Source organism: Peromyscus eremicus, chromosome 9, assembly GCF_949786415.1.
Source record: "Peromyscus eremicus chromosome 9, PerEre_H2_v1, whole genome shotgun sequence".
Classification (NCBI taxonomy): domain Eukaryota; kingdom Metazoa; phylum Chordata; class Mammalia; order Rodentia; family Cricetidae; genus Peromyscus; species Peromyscus eremicus.
The window spans coordinates 105498764-105515156 of NC_081425.1; the positions used below are offsets into that span (position 1 = coordinate 105498764).

General features: G+C 42.8%; 1 protein-coding gene across 3 annotated transcripts in view; it reads right to left on the minus strand.

Annotated features, from left to right (window-relative positions):
- Nucleotides 1-16393, minus strand: part of Nek10 (NIMA related kinase 10) — a 196950-nt gene that overhangs the window by 49463 nt on the left and 131094 nt on the right. For all 3 annotated transcript variants that reach the window (XM_059274196.1, XM_059274195.1, XM_059274197.1), the window contains exons 27-29: nt 3616-3805; nt 3451-3537; nt 1534-1588 (exon numbers count right to left, since the gene is read on the minus strand). In XM_059274196.1, coding sequence (XP_059130179.1) covers nt 1534-1588; nt 3451-3537; nt 3616-3805 — 332 coding nt within the window. The remainder of the gene's footprint in view (nt 1-1533; nt 1589-3450; nt 3538-3615; nt 3806-16393) is intronic.

A 16393-nucleotide genomic window follows, 5' to 3' on the forward strand; every position in this document is an offset into this window, starting at 1 on the left:
ATCCAGCTGTATGTAAGAGTTTGCTGGCATCGGCACTTGGGTGTGCGTCCGCATTAAGGGTGCTCAGCCTCTGAGTGTCCCTCTGCCGTCTGCTCATCTTCCCCAGCCCTGTACTGAGTGCTCCTGGATGAGGGTACTCTGACTCTAGGCCATCCTCTGTGCAGTGGCAGAGAACATCTTCCCATAAGTAGGCCCCTCCTCTCTATTTGAGGATCTTAATTGTATGGTTCTGTCTCTGCAGACAGAAAGCCAGTGCTGTGCCCCTCCCCCCACATTTCTCTGGTGCCATTTCTTTCAAATTAATCATCCCTTGCTGTGGGATGGTCTGTATGTCAAATGTGTTGCTCTGATTGGTCAATAAATAAAACACTGATTGGCCAGTAGCCAGGCAGGAAGTATAGGCGGGACTAACAGAGAGGAGAATTGAGAGAACAGGAAGGCAGAGAGAGACACTGCCAGCCCCGCCATGACAAGCAGCATGTGAAGATGTCGGTGAGCCACGAGCCACATGGCAAGGAATAGATTTATAGAAATGGATTAATTTAAGATATAAGAACAGTTAGTAAGAAGCCTGCCATGGCCATACAGTTTGTAAACAATATAACTCTCTGTGTTTACTTGGTTGGGTCTGAGCAGCTGTGGGACAGGCAGGTGAGAGAGATTTGTCCTGACTGTGGGCCAGGCAGGAAAACTCTAGCTACAATTCCTGATTGTGTGTTCCCTGTAGACTGCCTCTCCACGGGCATCCCTGACATTATGTTGATTCCAGGAGGCTCTTTCCCTGACGCTAACTGTCCCAGCCACTACTCACATTCTGCACCTATTTCTGCTTCTAGAGCTCCAAGATTACTGCAGCCAGCCTTTGAGGTCCCAGCCATGCTTCCCCAATGCCACCCAAACCATTCTCCCAAAGATCATGGGACTTGCAAAGGCCAAATCTAATAGTTTAGTTTTAGTTCTTACCCCCAAAAGTTATTGTCCCCTAATAAGTTCTCCTTTCTCTTAAAAAGAATGTGTGTGTGTGTGTGTGTGAGCGTGCACGCGCGCGCGTTTGTGTGTCATCATCTTTTTAAGATGGCAGTGGTTGTATAAAGGAGTTATGCCAAATATGTCTGAGCAGGAGTCACAAACACAACATCCAGGCTGGATCCTTAGGAGGGAGGGTGTGTCCCCAAGTCCCCTTTCCTCACCTTGCCCACCTTTGCCATGGAACTGAGTCACACACCCATGTTCTAAGGACCCAGGGCCTCAGGTGAGCTCACTGCGCAAGGCTATTCCACTGCCTTGGCTCAGATTATGCTCAGAGAGACGGATTGTTTGGCTGTCACAGAACTAGAAGAAGGCAGACCCACCAGGGCCAGCCGAGGCCTAGCACTCTCCAGCATGCTAAACCACTAAGCAGTCCTAGGCTCTGGCTCTGGGAAAGCTGACAGTTTCTATGTCCATATGTCCACAGTGACTTCTGCCAGTTATGGGGTAACTTAGCCCCAAGTGGCTCAGCTCTGCCTAGACTAAACGCACTTCCAGACATACCTGGCCTGTGAATGCCTTTCTCTTCCCGAAGCACTGAAACTTCTCTTTAAAATACCTAAAATGAGAAAATAGAAGTAACTGTAAATTATCACTCCAGAAACTGTGGCTTTTGCTGCTGTTGTATATTGCCTTGGTTTGTGTCCAGTGCTGGGAGAGTCCCCGCTGGGTGTGTGTTCCCGGGCAGTGCTCAGCCACAAGCTGTGTCCTGGCCTCCAGCAACCCTCTTTTCAACTGCTCAGGCTCTACTGTCATGGTAGCCGCCCTTCACTGTAACCACTATTTTTCTTGAAAGTATTTGCTCAAATATAATGTTAAAAATTAACATGCACTTGATTGGTTTGTATAATGGTTTTTTTCTTCCAAAGGAAAGATGATAAACAGAAAACTGTTATTAAGCACAACAGCATGTCTGTGTCATTTTAATCTTCAAGCATTTGTGCGGACATCTCCACGTGGAGGTCCTGTCTCTCCTTCTGCCTCCTTGCCGCCCATCTCCAGTGCTGTGACTAGGGATATACACCAACATGCTCATCACCAACCAAAGAGGCTCTTCTAGGATTTGCTACACATTTACATGCATGAAGCATTCATTTCTCCTGCATGGTGTCCATCATCCTCCAACTACAAATCAAGGCACTTTGTCTCCCAGGCAGGAACTCTTAGGAAATATAGAACAAAGAATTGGTCATGGTGATTGTTCCTGAAAATCTGGAAGATCTAGTCACTGTTTTGATGGAGTCATTAAGTATAGAAAAGACAAGGAATATGGCTAAATCCTTGGAACTCCACGTGGATCTTTAGCAAGGCTATTTTCTGTCTTCTCTCCTGGGGTTTTCATAGCATAATCACTGAGCAGACAGAATTATTTATACTTCACATTTATTTAAAGTCTCTCTAGTTAGAAAATTTAAATCCAGTTAACACACTCTTCAGTGAGATTTATTTTTTTCTCCATTTCTATTTTAACATTTCTTTCAGTTTCATGCCTGCCAAGTTGATTTGATCCCATTTTTCCTTACAGTATTTAAATTCTATCTAAATATATTATTTTCTTTTCTTTCCTATTCCTCAATTTTTTTATTTTTTTGTTATTATTTCAATTTAAGACTAATATTGGGCTGGTTTTACACATCATATTTTTCATAGTCCTAAACATTTAAGATGTTTATTTTACTTAGATGCAATAAATATATAATTGTGATATTTGGTTTAATCTATTAACTTGATGCATTCTAGAGTCAGCTGGGAAAGGAGTCTCAGTGAGGACTGCCTTAGATTGGGTTGGCCTGTGGGCATGCCTGTGAGGGATTTTCTCAGTTGGATTAACTGAGATGGGAAGCCCTGCCTGCTGTGGGTGGTGCCATTCCCTGGATTTGGTCCTGGCCTATTGAGTATAGAAAGTGGGCCAAACACAAGCATGTACGCACTCACTTTGCTCTGCTCTCATCTGTGACTATTTTAAGTTCCTGCCATCTTGTTCCCTGCTCTGATGGATGCCATCCTGGAACTGTGAGCTAAAAAGGCTGTTCCTCCCCCTAAGTGGCCTTTGTTGTTGTTTTATCAGTGACAGAGATGAAACAAGAGCAATGAGTGAGAACACAATTGCACAAAAGTTATGGTACACCTTGGCTGATTTCTCCCATGAGTTCCTAGTTCCTCTAACCCACAGACTGATGAAATGCCATGTCCATCATTCCTAAGGGGCCCAGGCTGTCTGCAACCTAGTCATTTCAGCTCCCTGGTCACAACCTGCATTTGCCCATAAAAATGAAAAAGCACCCCTTTGCCTGGTGTTGGCCTCTGGCTGTCCACAGGAATGCTGAACCTGAGACAGCAGTCCTATGCTCCATCTACTCTCTCACTCTCAGGACCACACCACTGCAGTCCCACAATGACAAACTTGTACAGTGAGCTTACTAAATGTAGACTCCTTTAGAGGGCTTGAACTGGAGCTGCTACAGTTGTCCAAGATGTCCAGCTCATCATCCAGCTCAGAATACACATCTGCAAAGAAAAGAAGGGGGTGAACTTAGAACAGAAGGTCCTCAGTGCATGCCTGCCCTCACCACTCTGCCGACTCACCTTTCTCCACACTCTCCAGGTGGAAGTTGTCCTCGGACAGCACCTCCTCACAGGTCCTGTCCTCCTCCTTCCCACACTGCAGGGCACTGTGGAAGCCCTCCCCAGGCAACTCCGCGCTCTCTGAAAGCTCACTTTTCAGGCTGGCTGCCCCACTGCTGCTGCTGCTCAGGCTTGCCTTCTCAAAGGTTTCCTGGAAGGAGAATTCTGAGTCTTCAGCACCCACCTCATCCTCTCTTTTCTTTGCAGGACCCAACACGTTACAATGCACATGTGTCTAAGATACCACTGCAAATACTTCATGCAGAAGTGACAGCAGTAATTCCACCTATGCACCCACTGCTGGGCCCATTTAATCCATAAACACCAAGAAGTAAACTAAAATCAACTATCTGTCAAAAGACCAGAGACAGCAGTGCCCACACCAAGGGCCTGAGAGAGCTGGTGGCCTAACTGTATCTAAGGAACAGAGCCCAGATGAAAATTTACCAGAAATTTCTCCCCTTTGAGTCTCTTCCCAAATATTTGCAATGGCAGCTACTCATCCCCACATCAGTTAGGAAAGAATTTCTTGGAGGAACATGAGTATAAGACAAAGCCAGGCCATGAGGAATGAGCAACGACACCCCCTACAAGATGAGGGACAGCAGTGATGAGGACTCAGTCACTCAAGGCTCCAGCAACTCTGCCTTCCCTCTTGTAGAACTGGACACACACTCCTCCAGAAAGTCCTGAGAGAATGAAAGTATGTCTACATTGAGACCACACCTAAGTCATTCATCTGGCCCAGGTCTCAATATTCTGCTACACCGTATAGTAAACCACATGTAACATGTTTCTCAGGTTCAATAAAAGTAAAAACATTTAGTGACACAAAAGGCTGGCAGCTTGGGGCTGTCAAAGCAGATGACATGAACAAGAAACTACCCACGTAATTCACAATACCAAAGGCATTCACCAGGTGGGACCATTCACAGCAAGTGTGGAGAGCAGCTTAGGCTGCATGGCTGAAGATCGCTAGCAGAGCTAAGGTACAGGCCAGGGGCACAAAAGGAGAAGCTACAAAAGAGGACGGCTCCAGGCAGGAGAGAAGGACACACTCTGTGATGCTGTGATCCGGCAGACTCTGTTTTCCTAAGTCCATCCTCACTTCTTTACTAAACTGCTCAATGTGAAGCAAGCCTTTCTGCAAGGCTGGTATGTGTTTGCCCATTTATTTTTTACAGATTTCCCTACAACTCAAGCAGCACTAATGGGCTCAAGGAGCATGTTGTTCAGAATCCATTGGTGGCGAAATTTGTAGATGGAGAAAACTCAAGATCTCATGGTACATGAGTCAATAAATCCATGACAGCATTCATGTGCATATGTCATCTAAACAAGATATCTCTCTGCTGCATCTGCCTGCCCAAGTTGCTGTCTGTTATCATTTCCCCATGGATCTTTTCAGCATTCTTTACCTCAGGTTCACCAACTTTCATTTTGTGGAAGTTAATATGCAGTTGGAGAAACACACTTCTGTTGTTGTTATTTACTCTTTTACTCTTTGCTCTTTTGGCTCTTTTGGGGGGCCCACCACCCAGTTCCCAAATAAAACACACACAGAGGCTTATTCTTTCTTATAAATGCCTGGCCTTAGCTTGGCTTATTTCTTGTCAGCTTTTCTTAACTTAAAATATCCAGTCTACAATTTGCCTCTGGGCTTTTTTATTTTCTTACTTCTGTAATCTTACCTTCATTCTTACTTTGTGGCTGGCTGGGTAGCTGGCCCCTTCTTTTCTTTCTCCTTCTCTTCTTGCCTCTTTTCCTACTTATTCTCTACCTGCCAGCCCCACCTATCCTTTCTCCTGCCTTGCTATTGGCTGTTCAGCTGTTTATTAGACCAATCAGGTGTTTTAGGCAGGCAAAGTAACACAGCTTCACAGAGTTAAACAAATGTAACACAAATGAATGCAACACATCTTTGCATCATTAAAACAAATGTTCTACAGCATAAACAAATGTAACACATCTTAAAATAATATTCCATAACACACTTCTAATTTGATTTTCCATAACTAGTCTTCTAGTCAATGTCTAGTCTGCTGTGACAATCTTGGGTTAATTCCTACATCTAGGGTCCTGCCTGCTCTTCTAACTTAGACAGGGTATGTTTTGGGTAGTCTCTGCAGAGCAAAATGTTCCTGCTTCCAAACCTATGAAGATCTTCTAAGACCCAACTTTTACTCAGTATTTTCTGTGCTGGCCTCTTTTTCCCCCTAAACAAACACACAGAATTGTGCTTCTTGTAAGTTTCCTCAACTGTTATCAGTAGACACTGTCCTAGAAATCAACACTTCACTTTTGGCTTTGTGCTCTTGACCACATCAGTCTGAATAAGTTATCAGCTCCCATTGTATGTAAAGACCACACTTGGCATGTCAATCCTTCTAAGGACTCTATCCAATCAATGCTGAAAAGAGGTTTGTGGGTATAAATAAGTGACAAAGTTCTTGCCTAGCATTATTGAGGCAATGGGTCCAATTCACAACACCATAAGACACATTGACATTTTCATATTGCATCAGTACAATTAGATGTGAGCATCTGCAAAGCCTGCAGCAATGGTTTCATCTGTCTTAAGAACAGGTATCAATAAAAAATCATAAATGGGCGCATGCCTTTAATCCCAGCACTCAGGAGGCAGAGCCTCAAAAAAAAACAAAAAAAAGAAAAAAAATCATAAATGGAAATTATAAAGTCAGTGGGAAGGATCAGTAAGTAAAGGCCTTGCCAAGCCTGATGATCTGACCTCAATCCCTAGATTCTACCAGGTAGAAGGAAAGAATCCACTCTCACAAGCTGTTCTCTGACCTCCACACATGTGACATGGCATGTGCACACACATAATTATTTTTAAAGACACTTTTCTTTGAGCCATGGAAGAGTAGAGTAAGGCTGTGAGTTCTGAGTCAGGTGACTCCAGACTTCAGGAGGTTTGGCTAGTCCAGAACCAGCTCGGCTGTAAACCAGTTTCTAGAACTGCATCTGTAAATCCTGATGACAGGGAATTCTCAATATTGGAGAGACACTCTTTCAGAACATACATAAGCTGGGAGAGATGGTAAGGAGGTGGACGTACTTTGATTTAAAATATGCTGCTGTAATGACCTGCAGATTCCTCTCTACCTACTCTCTCCCTCACTGCAGAACACGAAGCCTTTGTCGTATCAAATATTTTGTCAGGAGAGCACTATGGTCTTCAGAAAAACAATAAATGATCCATAAATTTTGCTGAATAAGTGAAACTAAAGATGGATTTAAAATATTGCAAAGGTATGATTAATATTACAACAGAGTTTAAAAATCAAATCTGTACTCTGATCTTTTAAAGAAACTTACAAACCCATTCTAAAGCAGTCAGAGGTGGTTCTGGTTTAGAGAGCAGATGAGAAGCCATTATCTGTGAGAGGAAAGATTTAAAAAAGAAAGAAAAGACAAAACACCAATAGAAAAATAAAAGAAAGAGATACAGAAAACTGAAAAGGGGTCAACTAGGGTCTCCACAAAAAGCTAGCAGTTGTCCCCGGCTGCACACTGCTGCCGACGCTGGCTGGATCCAACCATAAACTCCTTAAGACACTGGAGGAAGAAGCTGACGAAGAAACTGGAAGATGGAAAAAATGCTTCATGCTCATAGACTAGCAGAACTAACACTGTGGGGAAAGCTATCTTAATGAAAAATAGTGTACAGATTCAACTCAATCTCCATCAAAATTCCAATGGCTTTCTTCACTGGACTAGAAAAAAAAATCCAAGAATCCATTTGGAAACTGAAGGACCATGAAAGGACAGAGCAATTATAAACAGAAAAAAAAGTACTGGTACTGGAGGTATTACAATGCTTGGCTTCAAATTATATTCCATAACCACTATGACAAAAACAGCATGGTACTGGTGTAAGAACAGACAGGTAGACTAACGGAATAGACCAGAGGAGCCAGGAGTAAAGACAGCTCCAGCCATTTACTCTTTGATAAAGTTGTCAAAAACATAAACTGGGGGGAAAAAAGACAGACTCTTGAGAAAATGGTTCTGGGAAACTGTACATCAACATGCAGAGGAATGAAGCTAGATTCAAGTCTCTTAGCCCACACAAAAATCAATTCAAAATGTATTCAAGACTTTAATCTAAAACCTGGAACACCAACACTGCTAAGAGACACAGAGAAAACACTTCAAGGTGTGAGCATAGGCAAAGATTTTGTGAAAAGGGCTCTAACAGCACATGGTGTAACCTCAAGAACTGATATTTGTATGCAAACGGCTGGAACTGGAAATTCAGATAAATATTCCAGATCCCCAGAAAGGTAAATACCACACGCCTCTCTCCTATGCGGATTCTGGACTTCATGTTTTGTATTTGTGTCTTGTTTGGGGGTATATGCGTCATTTAACTTGAGGGGTGTCACTGAGGGGAGAAAGGAGGTTTTCAAGAAGGGTTGGGGAGAGAAAAAAATTGAGAGCAACAGGATCAATATATGTGATGAAGAAGAGGGAGGTGGGAGCAGGGAGCCAGCATGAGGAGGAGAGTGGAGAAAGCCAGGGTGAGCGGAGGAGGGTGAACAAAACTAAAATATGTAGTGAAGATTCCACGGTGAACCCATTACTCTGTATATAATCTAAAAGAAAAAACAACATAAAAAAGCTAACACTGAAACCCAATAGACCCACACCATCCAAACCAAAGTTGACAAAGAGCAACCAAGCTGGAGGCCTCACACAGCCCAGTTCCAACACTAGTTTCCTAGTGCATACTCAGAGGCAGGGCTTGAACCGGGAGGAAAGACAGCCCACAGGCTCCAGCCCACAGGCTCCACTGGAGTACAACAACCGACGTGTCCTGGAAACTCCTGAGAGCAGAGACAGACAGCAACCACATGGAAATGCATTTTCTCATTTCAAACATTCCACGCTGCATATCTTTCAAATCAAGATAAATTTGCACTTCAAAGAAGTGTCAACTTTATAATATTTAAAACAGATAATGATAATTGGTCAATGAATGAGTAAACAGATCAATGAAGCCACACAGAGCTCAGAAATAGTTATTCACTTTTGTCAAATGATTTTACACACACACTGTCGTTAAAATTTTTAAAAATGATGTGGAAGAGCTGCATAGTCACATGGAAAAAATGGTATCTTCATTATTATGTACATGAAGTGAAATTAAAATGGATCATTGATCTAAATATAAAATACATATTTATTTAAATATATTTATATAAGTACATAAATAATAAATATATTGATATATTTTCAAAATAAGAAAGCTTACTTTTTGCATACAAAATTAAATTTTATTTTAAATGAGAATAATAATTCAAGGCCTATAGTCCTCCCCGAAAGCTTACTTTTTCAACCATGAGATAGGCAAAATGTTTTCTTTACTAGAATGTAGAAATCATTAAAGGCTAAGTAAATAAAAACTAAATAAATAAGTTGGTATCCATCAAAATTACAACTTTTCTATGCCTCAAAAAATATTAATAAGTGAGTAGGTATACCACAGGTTATGAATTTTTATAAAACATCCTTAACAAAAAGCTAGTATTAAAATACATGAAAAGGTAAAAAATTAAAATAACAGACTAGTAATCTAACAGAATAATGAACAAACTGTTTGAACAGACACCTTAGCACACACACAAACATGCACACACACACACAGACACATAACCAAGCAGGAGTCAGAGCTTGGCAGCACTGACTGCCAGGAAAACACACACTAAAGGCACAAAGGAGACACCAAGGCTAAAGGAAAAACAAAACACCTCGGACACCAGAGACACAGACATCAGCTAAGACACCACAATCAGAACCACCGCGTCTTACTTACACTCCTGTTGTTGTGACAAAACCCCATGACCAAGGCAGCTTACAAAAGAAAGTATTAATTGGGCTTATGGGTTCAGAGGGTTCGAGTCCCAGGATGGTGGAGCAAAGGCATGGCGCCAGCAGAAACAGCTCAGAGCCCACGCTTGATCCACAGGCAGGATCCCCCAGTGATGCACCCTCTTCAGTAAAGCCATACCTCCTAACTCTCCCCAAATAACCACCAATTAGGGATTAAGTATTCAACGTCTGAGACTTAGGCTGGAATTTCATGCAAACCACCGTATTCTGTATCCTGCTCTAGAGAGTGTTAAACAGTATAATGTTGGAAAGCTAGGAGTCTCTTTTGTAGTAAACCAAACAACTACTTAGGTAATACCTAGGTATTAAAATACATGAAATAATACCTAGGTATTACCTAAAAGAAATAGAAACATATCCACAAAATGTCTCATGTGAAAAAGTTTGTTGCAGTTTTGATTAGCATTCCAATTTTGGAAATAAGTATTCAGCATCACGACAATAAAATGTGGCATGTATTTAATCCGCACACATAGGTACTGTATGTTAAAATATAGTGTGTATCTAATATACAATATATTTAAATGTATAAATAAAAAACCAATTGAGAAAGATAATGGGAGTTGAGACACAACCTAATGTAAATAGAACTAATATGCATAAGATGGAGAACTGTTACAGGCATGGCTAGAATGTACATGTTAGATGTATATGAAGTCTACCACTAACCTCCAGCCTCAGCCCCAGGTAGGAGTCACCTAAGGTGATGTGAGGGAGCTTTCAGGGGGATGTGCACAGAATTTTGTGTGTGTGTGTGTGTGTGTGTGTGTGTGTGTGTGTGTGTGTGTGTGTATTAATGATTGTATATGTCAAAAGTCATTAGGCTCAGCACTTAAACATAACACTATGCATATGTAAACAATGTTGATTTGAAAGGGGGAGTTCGCAAAGTGGATGAGAGAATTTTATCTATTTGGGGAGAGTAGAGCTGGTGAAACACTGTTGTTTTCTTAAAACCTAATAAGCAAAAAACATTTCCCAACAAGCTGAGATTTCCTGATTTCTGATATTTCTTTCCTTATACCATTGCTTGTTGCATTTTCGAGGTCTTGGGAGAAATTCAGTTAGCAATTAACCAGACTATAAAAGCAAAATTGTCCAGCAAAACACTGTCCTTTTAAAATACATTATTTTCTGCATGGCTTAATTTAATCTCTTAGCAGAGGGTTGTAAGCACAAGCTTTTAGTGGCAGGCTCAGCATTTGTGAATGACATATGGTACAATCAAAACAAGGCAAAATGGATAAATAAATAGCACACTTTTAAAATCCAAGTACACACAGAAAAAAAGAGCATCCAGATGCTTGCATACACTTCAATTTAAGCACCCAACTGTAAAGATATCTGCGAATTTAAGGGGAAAAAATCAAACCTCTGTCAATAAAGTTTTCTAAGAACATAGAACAGGCTCTATTAGAAAGCTATTATCAGAATCCTATCATGATGTGAGTTTGTGAAAGACTTGTGATTTAAAAATGATCTTTGCTGCTAAGCAGTACATCAGCTGCTCTGTTCTCCAAGGGTGGAATTTAAGATGATGCTCTGTGTGACATATTTAAACTGTCGGACTGTATCACATTAAGATAAACGTCTTTAATTCACTAAAAGCTGAATCTTTTCTAGGATCACTTAATCATCATCTTAACTATAGAGTAATTTGCCAAAATCAAGTGTATGGGTTTGTTTTGTGAATGATAATTTGGGTAAGCATGTGAAGAGAGACAGAGAGGGAGACAAATCCTAGATAGGGTGGATGGAACCGATTGAGTCTGTATGTGGACACAGCTTTTTATGCACAACTGTGCTCCTTCCCAGCAAGGAGGACGTCTACAGTGGACAGCAGCTGCAGTACCATCCTGGTCCTCCCACTCCTGTCCTTATGATGGCCTGGCCTGCTCCCTCGGACATACAAGGCAGTTCTTCAAGAGTCTGCTGGTGCAGGCCTGTGCTGCACAGAGTAGTGAGAACCTTAGTGACCACACTTTAAATGTCTACTCCATCCAAAGTCACAGTGGTAAGCAGAAATTATTGCCTACTACATGTTCCCCTGGTGTGTGTTCTAGTGGCCCCTGGTCCCTGGTAGATAGATAGTACAGAGGTGGCATCCTGGCTGAAGTATTGCCCTTTAGTGCCAGACTGGGAATGCTTAGGCTTCGAGCCCTGTGGACTGGGAAGCTGCAGTCTCTGAGCCTCTCCAGCATACAGACAACCGTTGTTAGATTACCCAGACCTTCCTGTGTAAGCCAAGCTAAAGAACCCCTTCTATAATATATGCACGTTCTATTGCTTGTGTTCCTCATGGTCCTCTATAGACCCTGCCCAATTATATCATGAGGCTTACCACAGCTATGTGCCTGTTAGCTATAGGTGGATGTCTGGCTGAGGTGACGCTCAGTTCAGACACATCGGTTTGAGGTTGTGACTGTGACATACGGTGAGGCATGTTGTTGTCTTAGAATGGCGTATGCACTCCCCCATCCCAAAGCTCTTACACTGCTGAGACCAAGCTTTGATGCTGCCACCACAGAGTCAAGGACAGTGAGGTGAAGGATGCTTGGAACTAGAACTGGCTGTGACAGAGGGAGGTGGCTCTGTCAGAGAGTCATGGGAAAATTCTGGACCTCGAGGAAGACAGGAGATAGAGGACAGTGACAGGTTAGCTGCAAGTGACCCTGACTTTACTCCTCTCAGCTGCTCCAGCACATCTGAACCCAAAGACTAGAGTTGGGTGTTAGTAGAAATACAGAAAGGGTTTGAGGAAAGTCTGGTTGCAGTCAGAGAAGGCAGGCCACTTGAGAGCAGCCCAGGGCCCACTGCAATGCTGCAGACCACATGGTTATTCTGGACACTTATCAAATGGCCCACAAGGGCAGAGGCCTAGTTTGCTTTTTTCACTGGGGTAACACTGCTGCCTCCAATATTGGCTGGCACCTAGGGGGCCCTTCATGGGTCCTGGCTGAAAGGATAACTGAATGGCAGGCATCTGGGGCAGGAAAGGTGGAAGAATGGGAGGTACCTGAGTTGGCAGGACTGAATTAGTGCCTCCTGCTTCCAGTGAGATCCCCATGGCATGTGTGTAGCATAGAGAGGCATCCCAAACTCTCATGTGTCTCACTGAGACTATGGATGTCACCAAAGAAGTCACAGTCTGTGGAATATTCCTTTACTCTGTGTGAATATAGGTCACTGTGATTGGTTTAATAAAGAAGCTGACTGGCCAATAGTTAGACAGCTAGAAGTCAGGCAGGACTGACAGACAAAAAAAAAGAGCACGAAGGAAATGAGGAAGAGTCTTGGGAGTCCCAAGGAGACAGAGAGAAAGCAGGAGATGAACTTGCCATACTGAAAAAAGGTACTGAGCCATGTGACAGAGGGTTGATAGAAATGTGGGTTAATTTAAGTTATAAGAGCTACTGAGTGACAAACTGAGCTATCAGCTGAGCATTTATAATTAATAATAAGTCTTGGTGTGGTTATTTGGAAGTTGGTGGGTGGGACAAAAAGTCTTCCTACAACAGTCAAGTCTCAGAAGAGGGGCAGAAATAGCGAACCCCATGCTGGAGATGGGGCTTCAAGGATCATGAGCACATAGGACACAAACATTTAACAAAGACAGGTCAATGTCCCCAAACCATAGAAATAGGTTTACAGCAATGAATATCAGTAGGGGTCACCCCAGGCAGCCAGAGGGCCCTGCCTTCCCACTGGCATAAGCCTTCCTCAGCCTCCTCCTGTACCCAGCTGCCATCTTGGCAAGAGGAGATGGAGAACAGAACTCTCAAAATGGAAACAGTATGTTTAGGTCCTCAGAGACAGACAGAGTCAACAGAGGCTATGCCTACCTGTGGCTGCAACCAGCAGGGATGGAGGCTCAAATCAAGTGACAAATCCGCATGCCTAACTACTACCCAAACTCCCATGAAATAAGATGTACAGTCATAGTTGCTAATATGCTCTCCACAGATATGAGGACCTGAGTTCAGATCCCCGGCACCCACACTGAAGGCTGAGCCTGGCGTCCTGGATGCATGCACATCTGCAACCCCAGCACTAATGCCTGCCTCCTATTTGGTGGGGAAGAACTAAGCAAAGTCTTCTTTACAATTCCTACATTGATGTTCTGTCTCAGGTCTAAAATAATTCCCCACAGGGTCATGATTGCGGGCTCAATGCATTGTGAACAGTGCCAGAACCCCAAACAAGATGTGGCAGTCACAGTCTCTGATGCACCCCCATATACCTCTCATTGTCAGACATTGGAGTGAAGCCTGTACCTTATTCTAGTCTAATTTATTCTCATTCTTAACAGCTCCCTGTATCAGTTCTCATCTGGAATTTCAGAAGTTAAAGGGAATGCCTTGCTTCACTTTCATAGTAGGTAACTGCAGTACCCAGCAGGAACGGAGTTCATTAATGAAGCTTCCTTGGCTCTTTAGAAATATATATTTGTACTCATCTTTAGCAGCCTATTATGAAAATTTCCATAATCAAAAATAAGCTAAAGTATGGGGATAAACAGCACATGCCCCCTGAGATGGAAGTCTGTGATGTTTCCTGTCGGTTATCAGCTAACCCACCAATCTACAGCATTCCACCAATTCACCACACATCTCCCTCCAGGCGTGTGGATCTGCAGTGGTCCACTAATTTTTCCTCCCTTTAGTGCTCATTCATAATGAGTTCTGTGGCTGCGTTATTGGTATTAGCTGCTCTGAAACAGTCTTCCTCATACTTGGAACAATCATAACATTGCTTGAGGAGAGCAGAGACAGCATAAAACATAAGTGGAAATAATAATGGAGAGGGCAAAGGACCTACATAACCAGGAAGCACAAAGGAGGCTGTTGGGGGAGGTCGAAGGGCACCAGGGGTAATGGAACAAAGAGAAGTGAGGGAAGAGAACCAATAAAAAAGATAGTTTAGAAGTGCCATAATAAAACTCAATTCTGCAGATGCTAATTGAAATTTTTAATTAAAATAGAATAAAAACAAATAAAGAAGTCAATGAAAAGATAATAATAGTCATAATAAAAATTGGTGCCTAGTGAGAGTAATGCAGACTAGCTGCTCATTTTCTTTTGATAAGATGCACTATATTGTTCTTGTTGGTTCTTTAATAAAGCTGTGTTTTCCTCTTAGTATTTGATTGCTTTTGAAAGGGAAAGATTATTAGTGTGCTTAAGATAGTACAAGGAGAGAACTTCTGTGTTTTTAAGGCAGTCACAGAAGCTAGGTTTGAAGTCAACTGTCTCTCGATGGTCCATAAAGACTGAAAACCCCACGAGGCACCTTGTGCTGGATTAGGGACCCAGTGACTATGTCTATCCACATGACTGGCATGCACTGCTTACTGCAGAACCGCCACGTGGACAAGCCAGCTGCAGACTAAAGCCCTCCTTCCAACACAGGCCTGCACATTGGATAGAACTGATGCCATCTTAAGTCATATGCCACAGAGCCAGGGCATGAGCCAAGACAATTAGGAACAAAGCAATCTTTTCTTTTCTTTCTTTTTAAATTGTTGGTGTGTGTTTGGTTATGTGTGGGTGTGTACAGGTGTGCATGTGTGTTCATGTGTGTGGAGGCTAGAGAACAACCTAGGTCATTCCTTTTCTCATATTAATGTATTGTTTGTTTTTGTGTGTGTGTACCCACATGTGTGTGTGTGCCCATGTGTGTGTGTGTGTGTGTGTGTGTGTGTGTGTGTGTGTGTGTCCATGTGTGTATGCCACGGTATGCACATGGAGGTAAGAGGAAAACTTATAGAAGTCACTTCTCCCCTCCTACCATGTATGTCCCTGGGATTCCCAGTCATCATGCTTGGAGTGAAGCACCTCTACCTACTGAATCTGAGTGGCCCCATCTTATTTTTTGAGGCAGGGTGTCTTACAGGACTGGAGTTGAGCAAGCAGGCTAGGCTGGCTGGACAGTGAGCCTCAGTGATTCGCCTTTCTCCACCTTACTAGTGTTGGGATTACAATAATTTGCCATGGTATCTGCAGAGTTTTACTGTTGCTGTTGTTGTTATTGTGTGTTTATCTGTGCATGATGCGTGTGTGGGCCTCAGTAGGGTACCATGGTACACATACGAAAACCAGAGAACAGTTTTGTGGGTTCAGTTCTCTACATCTGACTCTACATGGGTGCTAGGGATCACTCTCAAGTTAACAAACTGGGGAAGCAAGTGTCTTCACCCCAGCCATCGAGCAGTCCCTGACTGGCAGGTTTGGTCTTTTATGTTATGTGAATATTTGCTATGCTTTGATTTTCTCTGAACTAAAACATCCCCTCCAGAAAGAGGGAATAAATAGCTCACAAATAGCAAGAAGTTCCCGAAGTTAACAAGATTTCCAGATGACAGAAACAGTAAGATGGATGCTGGGAAGAGGAAACTCTCCCACCAGCCAAGTCACCTGCAAGTCACACAGAGAACTCCAAGGGAGCAGCTGTCCTGACTTGTCACCCATGCTGGGGGGCCCTTTGGTGCCACAGCTGCGTGGGAACCATGCCTGCATTTCTAAGTAACCCCTCATCTATACTCCTGTAAGTAACCCCGATAAACGCATTGGCTTGTCAAGTCAAACTCTGGGGGAATCATTTCTCTGCTATGCTCTCTGTCGGTGCCCTCTCTGGAATGCATAGACACTTTTCCTTTCCCCCAGGAGAAGTCACTCAGCAGTACCAGGATTGAACTCAGATCCTCAAGCTCACAAGGTAAGCACTTTACCGACATCTCTCCAACCCTGTTCCTCCTTTTTAAAATAATAATTAAAAAAAATTGAACATTTTATTTATTTGTTATTTTTATCTGTGTGGGGTTTTG